Consider the following 20,281-nt stretch of genomic DNA (forward strand, 5'->3'; position numbering starts at 1 on the left):
GTGGAAGATGATTTCAATATATCAACAGACAACGTTGACATTTTTTTCACAACCATATTTAAATTTAAAAATTAAATTAAATTTATGCATTTAGCAGACTCTTTTATCCAAAGCGACTTACAGTGCATTCAGGCTATCAATTTTTACCTATCATTTGTTCCCGGGGAATCGAACCCCCAACCTTGCGCTAGCTTGCTTGCTAACGCAACGCTCTACCAGTTGAGCTACAGGAACACTATTTTACAATATTTATTTGAACCAGAATACACAGATCAATTACTCAGGAGCAATCCGCTGCAGCAGCACGTCTTCAAGCCTCAGAGAGACAGAGTCTCTTCAAAATTGGTGGTGTTTTAGTAGCAAGTGATGTGAGATGCCAAGAGAAGTGGAGAGCACATGTTGTCATGAATGGAACAACTAGAAGATGACGACGAAGACATTGACAGTATCACATCACACACCTGCCTGACTGAAGATCCTGAGTTTTGTCCACTGTTGAGACCCAGCGTTTTGCACGTTGTGTTTAGTTTGCCACGTATAAACTGGAGGCGACGTCCAATGCCAGAGGGACCCAATGGCACACTGTCAATAGAGTGAGTAATGTGTTGTGTTTATTATAATCGCAACGATTATAGGGTGTATTATAAACAAATTAATTAATTACAATTACTGCATTATTTCAGACAGTGCAGATTGGTGGCGTATCGTGTGGTAAACCTTAAACAATGAGTGATGTATTGTACACGCGCGAGAGATCACTTCCGGCGCTTTCCGCGCTTGCGCAGACTAAGCCAGAGCGCCTGCACACGTCACATCAGGAAGCACTCGCACCCTCAGGTCAGTTGGACGTGGTTGTGTAAAAGAGGTAAAAACGATATAAATACTGTTCGTTTTCTTACACAGACCGCTCGTTTCGTGTCTTAGGTCATCAGTGTGTACTTACGATGGGGAATTGTTTAATTTGGACTCCTTTGTGCCTGCTCTTTGAGTTGGTGACCATCCAAGATGTAGGTTTCTTTGTTTCCGCAGTATTTCCCATTTTTATATTTTTAGGTCAAACAGTTCTTATCTGTGACTCATATAATGGAGGTATATTATACGAGTCACAGACAAGAACGGTTTGACCTAAAATATAAAAATGGGAAATACTGCGGAAACAAAGAAACCTACATCTTGGATGTAAGTTTCTTACATCCAAGTGCCGTAAGCTAAAACATACCAAAATGTAATTTGAAAGTGAACAATCCCTTTAAATACAGCCTAGTGGCCATATAATTTGTTTAAATGAGTAGTGTGGGGGGTAATACAAGTGTTAATGGTGTTGAGAGCAATGATCTACAAACTACCCTCCATTTACACCCTTTACAGCCCTTCTGCCCTGACCTGATCCCCGGTCTTTAACACAAGAAAGACAGATCAGTATCACTCTTCCTGCTATTTCTATTTCTCTCGCCTGTCAACATCCATTACTTTTTCTCAGCTTTCACACTCCTACACACAGTCTAACTCAGAAACCTGCACTCACAAACCACTCACACATTTTCAGCTATGCTGGTTTTCTTTCTCCATTTCCTTGCCATGTTCATATTCATTCAGACATTGTTTTAAATCATTCAGTTCATGTATTGTTTGTACTGTATACTGTATACTGTAACATCGGTGCATCAGCTTTGTGAGATCATTCTCTCATGATATACATGTTTGGGAGGTAAATGTGAGGAATACTGACCAGTTAAACAGGACAAACCATGGAGATAATAAGTTTTTGCTTCCTCCCGTTGCCTCTTTTCTGTCGACCCATGTTCTCCTCAAACGCAGTCCCACTAAATCCCTTCCACAATGATTCCGGTTATTTTTTCAGAATTTCTATCAGTGACCAATGAGGAGTTACGCAAATGGTATGTCCGACATATTGTCCTTATGTGACATCACCATGTCCTTGCATGGTTCCATCTTTAAATGTGTTAACATCTGCTGTTCCCTAACACCTGTCAGGCACTAGATATGAGTATACCTGGCTGTAATATATCATTTTTGACTAATATTTAATTTAATTTAGCAATAGTTGTATTTAAGTATACTATAAATTAACTTTTTTTTGTAATTTGTAATTATTTTGTTTTATTTATATTTATTTTAGCAGTTGTAACTTGACTAGACTAGACTAGACTTGACTAGACTAGACTTAGACTTAGAGCATATAGATCCTTTTTAACACATGTAGGTTTTTCTTAATATTTGGTGTATGACATGCTGGTTATGTTTTTTGTGATGTGTGTTTCTGATACTTTTCTATTATTATAATTTAATTTTCTTTCGTTTTTTTTTTTTTTTACATTAAGTATTTATTTGTAAGACTTGTTCACAACGTGCCAGATGTTCAGTAATGGCTTTGCTAACTTGCATGTAGATTACTTGTGAAACATCAAGCCCAGGTGAATTGGTTTAAACAGTTTTAATCCAAGTTTTATTATATTTTTTAACTAAATTATAAATTATAGTCTGATTTATTATTCCTGTAGGTGTTTAATAACATGCAATTAGTAGTTCATGATTCTCTGATGAATCCACCTTGTGTGTCATACAGTATATGTTCATTTTCAGATTTCATTGTTACTGCCTTTGTCTTCATGTTCTTTTGTGTTGTTCCTAATAGTGTGTCTGTCCTCCTGTTTATATGTCTGCGTCCATCAATCTGTCTGTTGTCATCTTTGAAGTCGGAGGGCGCCTGCCTCCCCTACCAGATCCAACAGAGGCTCGCTCACTGAGCATTAACACTGGCGATCAGCAGACAGAGGAAAACCACTGACCCCTCTGCCACTGTATCACATGCATGCACACAAGAACAGTCCACTCACATATCACATGTTTACTTAAAAGAGTATTTACTCTTCCCCAATTATACACTAGAAATATTTTAAATTGGTCTAATAACTGTATACCTTTCACATTCACATGAGCGCAGATGTGGTGCCATTGTATTCCATTACCAGCATATATCCTGTATTTAGGAATGAAGAACACTAGTTATAAAATGCACAGGGATTGTCCATGTACCAGCCTATTTCGCAGTTTGCTTCAGTATTTATTCACATGGATGCTAGATGACACTGGCATGTTATTGTCTTTATTATCAACCACTAAGCCTTAACCAGTTAACCCCTGAACCCCTGAATAAACGTGACCTGCATGTTTTTCTTAAAAATAAAAATAGCCATGTTACCTTTCCTACTGCATCATTAAATTCTATGCTGCAATCTTATTTCTTAACAATGAAAAAGTTTCATCTTACTCTTCTAGAGTCTTTTATAAAATGTTTTGGATTGTTATTTTATTTTTAAATAATAACCACGTTTTAACAAGTTTTTGAGATTTTCTGATTTAATACAGTACCTATTAATGTCTGAATGTTATATTGCACCTTTCTGATATTGATGTACATTAAAATCGTTAACAGTAAATAATACAGAAAAATCAGTCCATATTCAGAACTGTTTAAAAAAAGTTATGCTGGAACATAATTATGTTTCTTGATAATGATTCTCACACATGCATTATTGCACAGAAGGAATAGATGTACACTAATGTTCTTACAGCTGGAGCTGTTAAATTCTATCTAATAAAAGAGAAAAAAATAATAATATATATTTTTCACATTTGTCATCACCATCACATTCACAAGTGCTAATATTTACTTAACTGAACAAAAAGAAGCCATCATAACCACTTGACATTGACAACGACATTCTTCCTACTATCCATGCTGTCATTTCCCAAGCTTTTTTCCTTTTTTTGTTTTATGTGTTGTTCTTTTTGTCTTTTAGCCGTCCAAACAAAGGAAGCCCTTCTCACAGTGAGAATCCACATCCTTCATTTGACTCTTAGAGCCAATCGTCTTTCCTCCTCCTCCTCCTCCTCTCTTTCTGTCTCTCCACCGCCTCTCTTTCTCTGTGCTTTATCTCTGACCAAGTGCATCCTGGGATGGCTGAATGACGAGCATTACTGCAGCAGCAAGTACGGATGAAGTGGCTGAAAGAAAAGTCCGAAAGATAAATGAAGAATGTGGGAAAGCTCATTCCCTCTATAGGTCTGTACTATATACACTAATCACATTGTAATGGGCATCTGAATAATACGCCCAGTGTGGACTTGTGTGTCAGCATATGATTATACTGAATTATACTGAAGATGCTGTGTGGTGTTTGTGTTTACACACTAGTCAATGTCGACTTGATCTATATAGAGGTGTCACACGAGCTAAAGGTGTAAGCTGTCTGCACGCCAGTATTCATGATAGCGGATACACAAAATCCACCAAACTTCATGGTTTTGCACTTGTTATGTGGTACTGTGTGTGAATGTATTCTTCCTGAAAGTTTGAACGTTATTTGATCCCACAGTGTTTGTTTTGCCCACAATGTCTCTTGTGTTTTCCCTAGCAAACTAATAAGTCCTGTCTGATTGAAATGTACATACATTAGAATATATATATATAAATATATATTATTAAGATGTGTGGTATGAACAAAAGTCTCGGAATTATGTTTATGTGACACTTTCAAGTCAGTGCGATTTATTTATCTGTTGATGAAACTATCCGACCAAAGAGAATGGTTGGTGAATCTGTCTGTCAGCGGTTGAAATATTATTGATAAATACATTCAAGAATCCTTCATACCCTGACATGAGTTTAAATGAATATAGCACCTGTTCTTACAGATTATATGGTGAACAGATTCTGTTACTGTGTTGATGTATATTTGTTGTGCATCTCTGGGAGTTGTGCTTCTGTTGCCTTGTGTCGACATTTACATTTACTAGGTATTAATAATGAAGTCATTATATTGAAAATGAACTGATTGTAAAATACAAGTTCAAGGTTAGTATATGTGTGTATATATGGAGGGGTCTGCAGGCAACACCAAAATCTCCACTCTGTAGTGGAAAAGGTGTGTGTGTGTGAATCTTACTGCTGCCATGTGTATCTTATTGTGGTCTGGTGTTATAAACTGGCCAATGCTTTGTGATTAAATTAAAGAGTCTTTGTGTGGAAGATAACTGTGAGGTTTGTTTTGTTTTGGGATTTTTATTAACGTACTTTACATCCAAGACTTTAAGGTTTGAAACTGCCTTTTTAAAATGAAGCCAGAGAAATATTCACTGGAGTCAAAAGTGTAACAACTAGCCTTATTTGTTATTTATATATGTGACCCTGGACCACAAAACAAGTCACAAGGGTCATTTATACATCATATGAAAGTCGAATAAATAAGCTTTCTATTGATGTATGTTCTGTTAGGTTCAAATGTCTGCAATCACTTTTCATCACTTTTGTTATTTGTGCAATGCAAATATGAAGCTGCTTTATGAAAGGATATTCACTGAGCACAACTGACCCTCTAAGAGGTTCAAAACCAGTTCATCTGCTTTAGCTGAGGAAATTAGATGTTGATGGGAATTCCCTAACTACCAATGAATACTCTGTGAAGTTGATGTAGACTACAGATAACTTTGTAAAGCACAGATTTCCTGCCTGTTTTTAAAGACCAGATGGCTTTTGAAAACAAAACCCACTTAATAGAAAAGAGAAATGTGTGAACAAAATCTTTTTTTTTTTTTTGCGTTTTTAACAGCACTCAATTTTGATCTGCATTTAGCTGCACTGATATGAATTGCTAATCAGGGAAACTGCTTCCACACTGGACATCAATGTAATGCAGTTCTCATTCACTGCCAGTCTCAGCTGGAGTCAGATGTTTAGGGTCAGTGCTTGACTCACAGTGTGTGGCTTTATGTTAAGTGGGTCAACAATACATAATGTGGTTGTTTCATCAATAGAAATAATACAGCAAGAGTGCTTTGGCAGGGAGGAGGTGTGCTGTATATGCAGTAAAAACTAGATTTTTTCCTGTAATTATATATAGGCTAACACCAGCAAAGTTAGCGAAGCACAGTGAAAGTCAATGGAAGTTTTTTTTTTTTTTTTTCTTTGCTTGTCTGACAAATGTTGTCCTTCTTTTTTATTCTTTTTTTTAACAACTGTGTCAACATACAGAAGAAAATGTATTTGTACTTAAAATACAAACATTTTTTTCAGGACAACTTCCTCACCAATTATGTCCTTGAATTTGGATTAGCTATGAAAAACCTTACCTTGCTTTGTCATTTCGCTGTTAAAATTGCTATTAAATTGTCCAAATCAAAGTAGATACATTTAATTATTTTCACTAAAACATTTTAAGAAATGTATTCATTTGAAGAAATAATTTCCAAGTGAAGATCTCTCTAACTAGTTACTCAAATGAGTGCTTTCACATTAAAATGGGCCACACCCCATGTGTCATTACAACCTTGTTTAGCGACAAGCCATTCTTTTGTTTGGCCTTTTTTATTTCATTTAATTGTGAACTGTTAATAGCTGAAGAACTATTGCTGCAAAAAAAAAAAAAAAAAAAAAAAAAAAAAAAAAAATTATTATGACTTGTTTACAGTGTAACCTAATATATAAGACCTTGTTAGGTAACTGAAAACATTATTATTGTTTAATTGTCTCTTTACAGAAGGCTTTTCCACCTCAGAGCATAAACAAAAAATAAAGTCTTATTGTGTCATGTAAAATCAAACTGTGAGATTAAAAGACATAAAATAGAGAAGATTGAAAAAAAAAAGGAGATTAAAAGTTAGAAACTAAAAAAGAACAACAAAATGTTTTGCAAGGGGAAAAACTGTCCTGCGACTTTCATTGACATACGTTTCTGTTTACTTGGCTAACAGTCCAGAGGCAGAATGAAAAAAGTGAAATTCTTTCTGGACACCTGGCAACTGTAACGTCTTCAGTGCAAGTTAAAGACGCTACTGTGCCTCGCTTGAAAAACACAACATAGTTTGTGAAGGAAAATAAGAAATACTTGTAATATTGTGAAAAAAGAAGCTAAACCAACTCCATACACTAGGGACACGTTTAAATAATAATAATAAAAGTTGCTTTGAACCCAGCAAAAATATGGTAAAAGAAAAGAAAAACGATTGTGCAAAGAAAAGTTTTTCCCTTGGGGCAAATACTTTTGCAGTCCCCTTGAGTTTAGACATTTGTGAACATGCAGTCAAACTCCGTGCGTTTCAAATGCAGCTCTCGGATTGGTGGAGAGATCCATGCAGCGCGTCTGCGGCGCTCCACACACACTTCCTCTTCACATCAGAGCGGGTTCGGGGGAGTTTCTGTAGTTTGAATATCCCACTCAGAGCTGGTAAATATAAACTTAATAGCAGGGAATTTGTGTTTGTAAAGAAGATGGAGCATAGCAGACAACACTCGCAAAAAATGGACATCAGACAAAGGTAAGTTTAAATGAAATTCGGCTTTGGAAAAAGTTCGGGTGCGTTTGGAAACGCCTACTGAGAAACCCCTAACCCCTACAGACAGTTAACCAAGCTCACAGATTCCTATAATTATGCTGTGTAATATACGTTGGCGCCAGTGTAAAGTTATGGCGGTTTATGGAAAGGCGGAACATGGAAGCAACTTAGTCGTAATTTGTAATTGTATTTCTTAATTCTGCTGCTTGAAATGCTGCGATTTTTCAGGCTGAGTAAAACATCTTGTAATCTGAAGCAGTCCATTGTGAGGAACTGAGGTTCAGCCCCTCGTCTCTGATCACCGAGGCGCCCAAGTCACAAGTTCATGATTAACGTTACACGATAAAGCTGTGAAGATTTACAGTTTAATTTACCTCTGCTGACAGAAACAACATTATTCAACAGCACAGTTACACGTTATTTGGAAACCTGAACGCTGTTTATTAACAAATCCATGTTTACATGTAACGTTCCATAAGTATTCATTCATAGCATATTAGGAATAGTTTGACTATTACAGTGTTTCTGTCTATAATTGCTAAATGCATACTTGCTTATTCACAAATTGTCTTTTGTATGTTTTTAAATTTCCACCAGTCCGTCCTATTTTATTCTAGTAAAGATATCAAACCAAGTGAAATCTTTATGAGAAATCTGTAAACAAATGATGATTAACTTTTTTGAACCATCTTTGCTGTTAATAATAAATAATAATAATCTTTTTACATCACTAACTGATATGCAGTGGTTTTTAGCGGTGGTCTGAAGTATATACAAGGGTCCTTGCATAGTAACCAAAGTTTATCCATATCAGTGTATAACAATATACATATATGATCATTTAAGACAACAAACATCGGTTTGGGAAATGTATTGCACGAAAAGTGAGCACTTGCAATCTTTTTTTCAAATAAGTTTGTTGAATTCCTCAATTGTAAATCACTTTAGATTAAAGCATCTGCTGAATGAATAAATGTACATGCAAATATGTTGCTTGCTTTGATCTTTTTTTAATCTAGTGCAATGACATCAACACATTTTTGTATCAGTTTGAATTTCCAGTTACTAGAAGCGGAAGTGTTAAAGTACATGCATTAGAATTCAAATTTGTAGAAGTAATAAAACATAATTTCTAAGTACAATTTCAGTTTAGTAAGATACAGTTCTGTGTGCTGAACGGTGACCTCTGACCTCCCACTGCTGCAAGCACCTGATATACTGCTGGGCTGTCAGAAGTGATTTCCTTCAGCATGTTCAGAAAACCTTAATTAAACCTAATCATTGACACTCTTTGTTTAAATTTCTCAAATGTTATTAAATCATTAACAAATGACCAAGAAGAACACCAGGCTCATACATCAAATGCATGGTAAAGTATTGTGACGTTCATGTCAGTTTAGCTCTGGCAACTCTTGACAGGGCTTCTTCATTGTTGGAGTTAATCAGCTTTTTTGAGAGAATTAAGATCATTTGAGAGCCTCCTGCTGGGTTGGCTTGTCTATCACTCTGTCATCAGAATTCATGTCCGAAGCGAGTGCACTGACCATGTAACACCTCCGGCTGTGCCCACAGGAGCAGACTTCACAGGGAATCTCTTCGGCTACAGGATCCATTCCTACACAAGGGGCCGTCAACAAAGAAGCTGTGTAGAGAAAGAACCAGGCCTACAGACAGCAGAGAGAGGAGATCTTCAGTGGCACACATCAGATCTGTCAGGGACAAAAGGCCAATGGCCATGAGCCAGCAGGCAAAGTAAAGAACCTAAACACATAAAATGCAGATGAATGGAGTGCTTCTGTTTAATGCTGCATGACCGTATGAAAACAAACCACACAACATTACCCACTGTCTACTGATTAACCGTCACAGCAGACCAGTGCAATAATGCATGATCCATGTGTTATAATTTATGTTAGCAATAATTAATAACTATGTTAACCGTCACAAAGTAATATCAAACAAATACGAATAATAGAATCCTACACAAAACAGAAATACATGGCAATATACTGGAAAATGTAATGCAATATATATTATAATACATTTACAATTAGCTATATTATGTTTTGTCTTATATGCATGGCCAGTATACAGTATATTGATATAAAAAAAAAAAATGTAGAAATTAAGACAAAAATGTCACTACGTTTTTTTTCAAGTAATACTGAAACACTCAATTTCCCATTCATGATTTATCACATGGTTTTACATAAAGCTGAGCTGAGATTCATAAACTTTTATGACTTCATTGTTTGCATAGTTACACATTTCATATATGAAAATATGTGTTATAGTATGTCTTAAAAAGAGTTTTTACTGAAAACATCTATTCATACATATTTATATCATGTAGATCAGTGGTTCTCATTTTTAATTTTTTTTGTGATTCACAAAAATTCCAAAATTGGGTTGCAGACCTGTTCTGATAAGGTGAAAAAATAAGAGTGCTGAAGTTAAATCAGTTTAGAACTGCTTATGTAGACATGTATTTTTCTCAGTTTCTTCATATTTTTGCTTCATTCCTGCAGTCTCAGTGCTGTCAGACCTGCTGAGAGGAACTGGGTGAAATCTGTCAGCCAAAGTTCATCCGCTCAAGTTAAAGTGGCCTCAGTGGTCAAAACTGTGGTGAAGGGCAATGCAGAATCTGCACCCAAAAAGAGAAGGAAAATTCACCCGTCTGGTTTCAAAGGAAAAGGTGAGTAATTGTTCATCTGATGCTCAGATAATTCAACATTCACTGATATTGTGCACTGAATGCCACTAGATGGCAGTGTTGAAATGCTCAGACCAAACTAATCTGTCCGTAAAGTAACTGTTTATCTCTGCACAAGGAAATAAATCATGGACTTTTCATCCTTTTTCAGACTAAAATTTTAGAACTTTAATTAATAGCTTTAAAAAACATTTTAAGCTTAATAATGAGAGATGATCAATGTACGTTAAAATCACTTCTCATAATAAAATATTTGCATATTTTTTAAGTATATCCTATAAGACCACAGACTATTACCATGGTTAAAATAAAATAAATATGTAAATTAATAACTGTGGTCAGTAAGGTTTTAAATACTTTTATTCAGAAAGGATGCAAGTTGATTAAAAGTTATCAAATAAATAAATACATATATAAATGTACATACTACTGTTAAAAATGTTAGGTTTATTCAGCTAGAGTGCATTACAGTTATTAAAAGTTATTACTATTGCAAATGAAAAAATAAATCAATTCATTAAAATTGTGTGTGAGATTTTGGGTCCCAACAAACTTTTTTGTTTCCTTTTAAATTTTGAACTAAGTAATACTGCATAATACTGTGTACATTTGTCTTTATTTTGACTTTATTAGGATATCATGTCTCCAGGCGCTATCAATAATTTCTGATGGTAGTACATCAAGAAATGCCCTCTTAAAATGACAGAACAGTTATGTATCACGCACAGAAAAACAAAGGTCTGGAATTCAGGAATCCCATCTCACAAATCAAAAGAAAATGTGTATTGTGTTACTGTCTGTTGGGAGACAGTAGAGATAATGGCTGAATTAATTCGACTAAAATCCTGCATGCTCTCCACAAACTGTTTTTTTTTATTTTTATCTGTGTGGATGTTGAGTTGCATGCATTTTCCATGGCTCTCCCAAAGGAGACCAGGAAACAGAGCTTAACACAATGCTTGATGCACTCAACATGGTTTTACTCTTGCATTGCCTACTATACACAGCCATCATATGATGGATTCATCATGGGGTTAGTTAGCATGATTAAACTAACTGATGATTTTCATATGCTCATCAGTGAGATCTGAGAAGTAAAGATATAACCTCTGGAGAGGGGTTGCTTTATCCTGGAATTAAAGATGCAGTGACTGTTTGATTTCCTGTTGTGTCAATGAATGACTCACTCAGATTAAAGTCCTTTAACGGACAAGAACAAAGGATTGCCCTCAAGACTGATTTTAATATCTTTTTTCCAAGAACAATCATGTATTTTCAGAATTTTGTTCTTTAGAAACCGGTATTCTTTTATCAAAAATAAAAAAAAAGAAGAAAAAAGCCAGGGATAGCCCATTTTTCGTTTTTATAGCTGGAGTTATAAAAAGGCCATTAGGATTTATACACCTCACATAATTATTTATTATAAATATGATTTTTGCATGGGATCATTTAATGTTTTTCAAGTCCGTGACAAACATATTAGGAAAAATAATGAAACTGATCTCAGATCAGCACAAAGGGCGACCTCAGTCTAAGGTTTTCTTTATTATCAGTACAGCAGGTGGACTTTCCCTCCCTCCCTCCACGCACACCCCCTTTCACTCGTTCAGTGTTGCTCTCTGACCAATCACAGCTCCTCCTGTCTTATCAGCTATTCAAAATGCAAGGCGGTTGAAATTTATGCTTGTTTTCTCCTGCAGTCCTTTATCCTCCAGTGGCAACATATGCATAGTGGGAGTTAAGCTCTTGAATAGCTGTGAGGCATCGCATCTGAATTCATTAACTACATTTCTGAGAATTCATGTGTGATGCGTGAGATTTGGGACGTTTTTAAAATCAGTCAAGCTGTGGTTTTACTATAACATGGACTGTCAGAAGGCACAGAAAGTGGCACTGAGTTGTTTTAGGCAATGGCAGAGATCATCCTTTCTTTTACAAACTCATGGTGAGTCATTATTGAGCTAGTGTGTGTGTTCAGAAATGATGCTTAAATAGCATTAATCCACAAAAATCTTTTAACAATTAACTACAGTAAAAAAAAAAAAAAAAAACGTTTGAACCTATTTGAAATAACCTTAATATTACCAATACATAACTTTTCATAATCCACAATTAATGATTGTTTTATTGAAATAAGCTACATGCTAGTTTTAGCTAATGAAATGGAATCAGCAAAATGTTAGCTAGATAACAAGTTGGACCTAACCACTATGTAGACTGATTTGTGTTAGCATTTTAAAGTTTGGCGCTAGTAAAATTCATGTTTTTAAAAAGCAGTCTCAGATCTTTGAATATAACTTGAATATGACAGTATAAGCACTTAAATTAGTCACACAATCCTTCATTGTTATGAGTAACTTAATCAGCCATTGAATTATCTGTAGTTGCTTTTTGTCTGTTAGTTTATTTGTTTATTGAAATGATTCAGTCAGTTTGTGGACCACTTTAAGTTCTTCACAGACCCCCAGTGAGCCACCAATCACAGTTTGAGAACCACTGTTTACATTTGTTTGACTGCACTTGTCACAGGATTGTGGCAGAAAACGATCTGATGGCGAGGTTATGAGGTTATCTGTTATGCTCTTATAATGTGGACTCTCCATTACACCCGTGAGTCCATGACAGGTTTTCAGATTCACATGTGTGGATGTTTCCATGAAAATAAATAGACAAAATCAGCATATTAAAAATGATTTCTGAAGGATCATGTGACACCGAATACTCTCGTAATGGCTGATGAAAATTCAGCTGTGGCTTCATATTTTAAAAATAACTTTTTTGACAAATGACAAATTATATTTTTAACGTGAATTGAAATACAAAACATTGTAAATTGTAATAATATTTCACAATAGTACTGTACAGATGAGCATAAGAGACTTAAAGGATTAGTTCACTGAAAAATGAAAATTGTCATTAATAACTCACCATCATGTCGTTCCAAACCCGTAAGACCTCCGTTCATCTTCGGAACACAGTTTAGGATATTTTCGATTTAGATCCTAGAGCTTTCTGTCCCTCCATTGAAACTGTGTGTACGGTATACTGTCCATGTCCAGAAAGGTGAGAAAAACATCTTCAAAGTAATCCATATGACATCAGAGGGTCAGTTAGAATTTTTTGAAGCACCAAAAGTACATTTTGGTCCAAAAATAGCAAAAACTATGACTTTATTCAGCATTGTCTTCTCTTGATTGACTCGTTCTCAAGGCTTGAATCAAGGGCAATCATCGCCAATGACGTCATTACATCTCTATTTCAGTTTCATCACACACAAAGGTGGACACACTCTAGATTTAATCATCAGTAGGGGTCTTAAAATTTCATCCATTGTTATTAAGGAGGTAGCACTATCAGATCACTTCTGTATTTTCTTTGATATATTGATCTCTGCTACCACTGAATCTAGATCTGTCTCTGTCAGAAGGAGATGCATAAACGAGAACACAAGTGTACTATTTATGGAGGCTATATCTTTAACAGCAAGCATTTCTGCCGACTCTGCTGATATTCTCCTTGATTCCTCTAACTCAAAAGTTAAGAATTTCATTGATGATATTGCTCCAATAATAGTCAGTAAGAAAAACAGACAGACATCAGTTTGGAGAAGATCAACAGCAGTTCAGACTATGAAAAGACAATGCAGAAAAGCAGAGCGGATGTGGCGGAAGACAAAACATGAAATTCACTATAGCATCTATAAAGACAGCCTTCATGCTTTTAGTGTGAAACTAGCCACAGCTAGACAGAATTTCTTCTCAGACCTTATAAACAGTAACTTAAACAACACTCGTACTCTTTTTGCCACTGTTGAGAGACTAACAACCCCCCCCCCCAAGTCAGATTCAGGAAGGCGATTGGCACATCCTCAAGAAATGCAGAGGTCAGACAGATTTGGCCACAATATCAAAAAGATACTATGTTTACTTTTGAAGCAATTAATAGCAAAATTTTGGAAGAAATAGTGCATCACCTAAAATCGTCAACCTGCTATCTTTTCACACTTCCCACATTTTTTTTTTAAAGTGTGCTAAATTGTTTAGAAGCAGATCTCTTAGAAGTGGTGAACACCTCACTTCTTTCTGGGACATTTCCAAACTCACTGAAAACTGCAGTTGTTAAGCCCCTCCTGAAAAAGAGCAATCTTGATAACACCATTTTGAGCAATTATAGGCCAATATCTAATCTTCCTTTTATAGACAAAATTATAGAAAAGGTTGTTTGTAGTCAGCTGAACAAATACTTAAGCTCAAATGGATACCTGGACAATTTTCAATCTGGTTTCCGACCACACCACCGCTCAGAGAAAGCACTCATTAAGATAATAAATGATATTTGCTTAAATTCTGACGCTGGCAAAATATCAGTGCTGGTATTTCTAGATCTCAGTGCTGCGTTTGACACTGTCGATCATAACATACTACTAGAGAGACTGGAAAACTGGGTCGGGCTTTCTGGGATGGTACTCAAATGGTTCAGGTCATACTTAGAAGGGAAAGGTTATTATGTGAGTCTAGGAGAGCATAAGTCTAAGTGGACGTCCATGACATGTGGAGTCCCACAAGGGTCAATTCTTGCACTGCTCTTGTTTAGCCTGTATATGCTCCCACTAAGTCAAATAATGAGAAAAAAACAATTAGCCTATCACTGCTATGCTGATCATACCCGGATTTACCTAGCCTTATCTCCAAATGACTACAGCCCCATAGACTCCCTCTGCCAATGCATTGATGAAATTAATAGTTGGATGTGCCAGAACTTTTATTGCATTTGGAAACAAAGATGAAGTTTTCAAGGTGACTGCATACCTTGACTCTATGGGTCAAACAACTAAAAATCAAGTCAGGAATCTTGGTGTGATTCTGGAGACAGACCTTAGTTTAAGTAGTCATGTCAAAGCAGTAACTAAATCAGCATACTATCATCTAACAAACATTTTAAGAATTAGATGTTTTGTTTCCAGTCAAGACTTGGAGAAACTTGTTCATGCCTTTATCACCAGCAGGGTGGACTATTGTAATGTCTCCTCACCGGCCTTCCCAAAAAGACCATTAGACAGCTGCAGCTCATCCAGAACGCTGCTGCCAGGATTCTGACTAGAACCAGAAAATCTGAGCATATCACACCAGTCCTCAGGTCCTTACACTGGCTTCCAGTTACATTTAGGATTGATTTTAAAGTACTTTTACTCGTCTATAAATCACTCAATGACCTAGGACCGAAATATACTGCAGATATGTTCACTGAATATAAACCTAACAGACCACTCAGATCATTAGGATTGAGTCAGTTAGAAATACCAAGGGTTCACACAAAACAAGGGGAGTCCGCCTTTAGTTACTATGCCGCCCGCAGCTGGAATCCAGAAGAGATCAGATGTGCTAAAACATTAGTCGCATTTAAATCTAGACTCAAAACCCATCTTTTTAGCTGTGCATTTATTGAATGAGCACTGTGCAATGTCCGAACCGATTGCACTGTATTTTACATACTACCACTACTACTACTACTACTTAAATTCATTTTAAATAAGTCCATTTTAAAATCCTTTTCAAAGTTTTAAAATTGCTTGTTTTTTATTGTTTTATTGTTTTATTATCTTATATGTTAAGCATTTTGAATTACCATTGTGTTCGAAATGTGATATATAAATAAACTTGCCTTGCCTTGCCTTACGTCGAGCACAAAAGAACCGGTGAACCGTTTTCTTCAACTGGTTTATTGAATCGAACTGTCAGGAAGAACCAGTTTGTGGAAAAGAACCGAACTTCCCATCACTACTGGTGATCCAAAAACTGATGCAACCGGATCTTGACTCGAGAACGAGTCAATCTTTCGTTCGTTATCTGGCTCGGCTCGGTGTTCATCTTCAGTTCTCTCTTCACAGCAGTTCAGTCAGTGTACTGTTTGAGTAAATAAATTACTCCGGGATATTGGTTTGTTTGAACTCGGAGGGAGTGTCAGCCACATTAAAAAAGTAAACAGTTTAAGTCATTTGTGGATTAATGCTTACTGGAGACGCGAACCGTTACAAACGATTCAGTTTGATTTGGTGAACTGGTTCAAGAAGATCCGGTTACATCGAATGATTCGTTCCCAAACCGGATATCACTTAACTGCAGTGAACGCGCTCAAAACAGACCCGGAAGAGAAGACAATGCTGCAACTGAAGTTGTAGTTTTTGCTATTTTTGGACCAAAATGTATTTTCGATGCTTCAAAAAATTCTAACTGACGTCACATGAACTACTTTGATTAAGTTTTTCTTACCTTTCTGGACATGGACAGTATACCGTACATAAGTTTTCAATGGAGGGACAGAAAGCTCTCGGACTAAATCTAAAATATCTTAAACTGTGATCCGAAGATGAACGGAGGTCTTACGGGTTTGGAACGACATGAGGGTGAGTCATTAATGACATAATTTTCATTTTTGGGTGAACTATCCCTTTAATTTTAAACTAGTTGGTGCCAATAGCCTTATGAGCATGTTCAAGTCCCGGTTTATGGACCTTTTCAGATCCCGTCCCAATCTCTATCACTTGACTTCTTGTCACGTGTTTATCTTATCATAGACCAAAATTCACAAATACATCTTGTGTATAATTTACATTTCTTCCCTACTTACTGCAGGTCAACTCAAACTGACAGTTACTCCAGGCAGAGGGTGGCTCTATGTTCAAAGTAAGCATGTTTGTGAACAGATTTTGTACTTTATAATTTTATATTAAGAATTTGTTTTTCAAATAAGACTGCTTCTTATGTTAAAATCTAATTTTAATAACCCGCTAATACTTACAGTTAATGCATACAGGAAGTCTTACATTAATACTTCATTAAATGAGCGTTTCATTACTCATGCTCTCATGTTTTTATTCACAGTTTTGGAGGCCAGAGGACTCATGGGAAGAGAGTACAAACCGTGTGACTCATATGTAAAGGTGGGCATTTTGACATATGCAGATAAGGTCTGGAGCAGACAATATTTAGACGTAACGTGACGAAACGTGACGCGTGACTGAAAGCCTCATAAAACAACTCAAACCTGTTTTTCTCTTAGCAGAGAGACAGCAGTAACTTTCCCAGTCACTGTTGGTGATGATGTGCTATTATTTTTGTCATTATTCGTCGCTTAATCCTCTGTGGACGTCTGCCCTTGAAATGAACCCGTTTTCATGTCAGCCTGAGCAGGTTTCAGGCATGAGAAAGCATCAGTTGTGTTGGCAGCTGTCCACTCAATTCCAAATTCAAGTGTTGATTGATTTTCCCTCCGAGTATGATGAATATATCCTCTAGCAATGTTAAACTAGTGGACTTAATAGCAACCACCAACACGTGTTTATTTATTCCAGATAAGTATTGCTCCAGATGTTGACCACAGCAAGCGATGGAAGACCAGGACCGTTCTAGACTGCAAGAGTCCTGTTTTCAACGAGAGTTTTATGTTGTGAGTGACAGAGCACTTGTATGAAGGTGTTTAAAAAGAGGAAGTGAAGAGTGTCATGTTATCTTATAGCTGAATAATTTATGTTAAAACTCTCTAACCTTTGGTCTGACAGATTCTGTATCTCGATCAGTCTTTCTGAAATAGACTTTAGGGCTGAGTCTGCAGTGTCTCTTTTGTTAGCTGAAAAAAAAGGCTGTCTTTTTTAAATCTTTGAAGGAGAAGGCCATTGTGTTTTTGGATGAAGCTGGACATTGATGGATGAGCTTTTGAAGTATTGCATTTATGTTGCAGAGATGTGGATGAAGACGATCAGAAGAAGAGGCTGTTGTTAACTGTTTGGAATCGCAGTAGAACTTCCAGGTAGGTCTTTATTATCTTTTTTCATTCACATGTTGTTTTTCTACCTGTATATACAGCTGTAGATAGAGGCTACTTATATGTGTCCCATACGTATAATTGTTCTAGCATGTATTTAATTTTCCCGCTGCAGTGTCATAGTCACTCAGTACAAAATCAATAATTTATTGGCTTTGTTTTTTTTATATTAGCAGCATCACTGGTGGGGTTAACCGATATGACTGCGACATGACTTTATAAGGAGTTCAAAAATTCCCGCTTGTTGTTGTGTTTAAGAGTGTTTGATTTTGCCCACAGGCGCAGTGACTTCCTGGGCTGTATGAGTTTTGGTGTCCACTCCCTCATCACCTCATCTAAGGTAAATATCCTATTGTTAACATTTGCCCATAGCGCTTTTACCCTGCAAATAATTTGGATTTGGATTTTTATCAGAAAAATGTAGAACAATTTACAGTAGTTGTAGTACAGTGGCTACTGCTTTTTTATTTTCTCATAACACCAATACATTACTTAAAAAGGACCAAAAAAAATAAATATTTTATATTATTTTATTATTCTATTATGTTATGAAAGTGTTGTAAAAGTCTCTTATACTCACCAAGGCTGCAATTGTTTTAATCCAAAGTAAGTATAGTAAAAAAGTAATATTGTGAAATGCTATTACAATTTATTTTAGTAATTTATATATATGAGGGCAATCATGTATTTTTATGATCTTTAGAATAGAAATTATGATTATATGCTGAATTGGTACTCAAAAATAATTTCTTAATATTAACATTGTAGAAAGCATTGCTGGAACTTTTATATATTTTTTAAAGATTCTTTGATGACCAGAAAGAAAATGACTTTAGGGCTGTAGCAATTGAATATTTTAGTAATCGAATATTCTACCAAAAATTCCATCGATTAATCGAGTAATCGGATAAAATGTGTTTTTGCTTAATTAAAGTGCAATATTAATTATGCAAGAGAAAATAAGACTCCTGGGTCTCTTAAAATGAACAACTAATATTCCTTTTTTAGAAAAAAAACATTTAATTATTACCCATTGTTTCTCTGTCTGTACTTGTACTGTGAACAATGAGAATAAATTTGACAGATTAATTAAGTGCATTTAAGTGCCATTCAGTTGTGGTTTTAAATAAAGCATTTCCTGAGATGCACATTAAACTTTAAACACATAAAACATTAATTTAATTTATCTTTTAATTATTGAAAATTAAGCAAACTTAACTTTTTGGTAAACAGAGGGGATTTACTATTAAAAATAAAACATGGAAGAAATGTTGTGTGGTTAAACCTTAAAAACCTTTTTTTAGTAGTAGGCTATGTACATTCTGCTGAACAGTAGTAATACATATCTGGCAAATACTTGTTTTTAAACTAAACCAGACTTTTATTTTGACGGGATGACGAACCTTTACATTTCTGTGTATGTGATGTGACGGTAGTTTTACTCAAATCAAACGGTCAAATGCTCATGAAGTGACTGTCAGAGCAGTTCTGGAGATGTTGTTCATGTGTTCACATCCTTATTTAGTGAGAGGAAAGACCCTGAAATCACCGCGAGCGTCATGCGCGCTACAGTGTCTGTAATAAAGGAAGTCGTGCTTCTGCTCCATTCATTAACAGAGACACGTAGAACATGCAGGATTCATATTTAAATAGACTGTTCCAGCTTAATATTTACAAGTATTAGTCCATATCGTGATTTGATGTAAGTGCAATGACCTATTTTGGATTAATTCATTAAAAATTTGGCAAATTCCGCGCCATTTCCACGCTAAACTGTAAAATCCGTTTTTATGACTGGATTCCACGATTCCCTCCGCGTTTTCTGCATCGCGGAAATCATAGGGCCCTAGTTGTGGTATGCCAGCTCTATCTTTCAATGGACACACACCACGCCGTTCTTTTTACGTTTGCCCGTGCACTCAAATCAAAACACTGCTGACTCCTTTCAGTATGAGATTTCGGACTCGGCGCTTGTGTCTCCTTCCGCTTTGTGGGTGACGTAAACCCGTTTTGTCACATTAAAAAAATCATTGCGAAAGAACCTGACGTGAGATTTAAAATAAATTAAAAGAGGCTTCGAGGCAGAGGAATTTGCCTCTATAATTTTTTGTAATCGAGTTACTCGAGTTACTCGAGGAATTGTTTCAGCCCTAATTGACTTTAAATGACTTTATTTCAAAAAGTAAAAAAGTAACATTATGAATATATAAAATGCCCTTGCTAATTTCTTAAAAAATTTAACTGAGCCCAAACTTTTGAATGATAGAAAATATAGTTATGTACATGTGCTGAATTAGAGCGATTCAGGAATTATGCAGCATGAATGCTATTGTAAAATGTGACTGAGAAGGAAAGCAAAAAGTGATATATTAGTAAACAGATTTTACCTTC

General features: G+C 35.8%; 2 protein-coding genes across 11 annotated transcripts in view; both read left to right on the forward strand.

The window, feature by feature from the left end:
- The window catches only part of dnm1b (dynamin 1b), a 40,942-nt gene extending 35,884 nt beyond the window's left edge, over positions 1-5,058 (forward strand). For 3 of the 8 annotated variants that reach the window (XM_052557713.1, XM_052557707.1, XM_052557708.1), the window contains exon 21: positions 3,825-5,058. In XM_052557713.1, coding sequence (XP_052413673.1) covers positions 3,825-3,885 — 61 coding nt within the window. In that variant the 3' untranslated portion in view covers positions 3,886-5,058. Of the gene's footprint in view, positions 1-1,368 lie in introns of all 8 variants that reach the window. The other 5 variants (XR_008154148.1, XM_052557710.1, XM_052557711.1 and 2 more) reach the window with 5 other exon arrangements.
- Positions 5,059-7,159: 2,101 nt separating this feature from the next.
- Positions 7,160-20,281, forward strand: part of LOC127958450 (regulator of G-protein signaling 3) — a 40,735-nt gene continuing 27,613 nt past the window's right edge. Inside the window, exons 1-8 of one of the 3 annotated variants that reach the window (XM_052557324.1) lie at positions 7,160-7,338; positions 8,929-9,108; positions 9,885-10,051; positions 16,702-16,752; positions 16,951-17,009; positions 17,421-17,515; positions 17,807-17,875; positions 18,170-18,230. In XM_052557324.1, coding sequence (XP_052413284.1) covers positions 7,292-7,338; positions 8,929-9,108; positions 9,885-10,051; positions 16,702-16,752; positions 16,951-17,009; positions 17,421-17,515; positions 17,807-17,875; positions 18,170-18,230 — 729 coding nt within the window. In that variant the 5' untranslated portion in view covers positions 7,160-7,291. Of the gene's footprint in view, positions 7,339-8,928; positions 9,109-9,884; positions 10,052-11,798; positions 12,015-16,701; positions 16,753-16,950; positions 17,010-17,420; positions 17,516-17,806; positions 17,876-18,169; positions 18,231-20,281 lie in introns of those variants that run through there. The other 2 variants (XM_052557323.1, XM_052557325.1) reach the window with 2 other exon arrangements.

This window comes from Carassius gibelio, chromosome B5 (genome assembly GCF_023724105.1).
Source record: "Carassius gibelio isolate Cgi1373 ecotype wild population from Czech Republic chromosome B5, carGib1.2-hapl.c, whole genome shotgun sequence".
NCBI lineage: Eukaryota > Metazoa > Chordata > Actinopteri > Cypriniformes > Cyprinidae > Carassius > Carassius gibelio.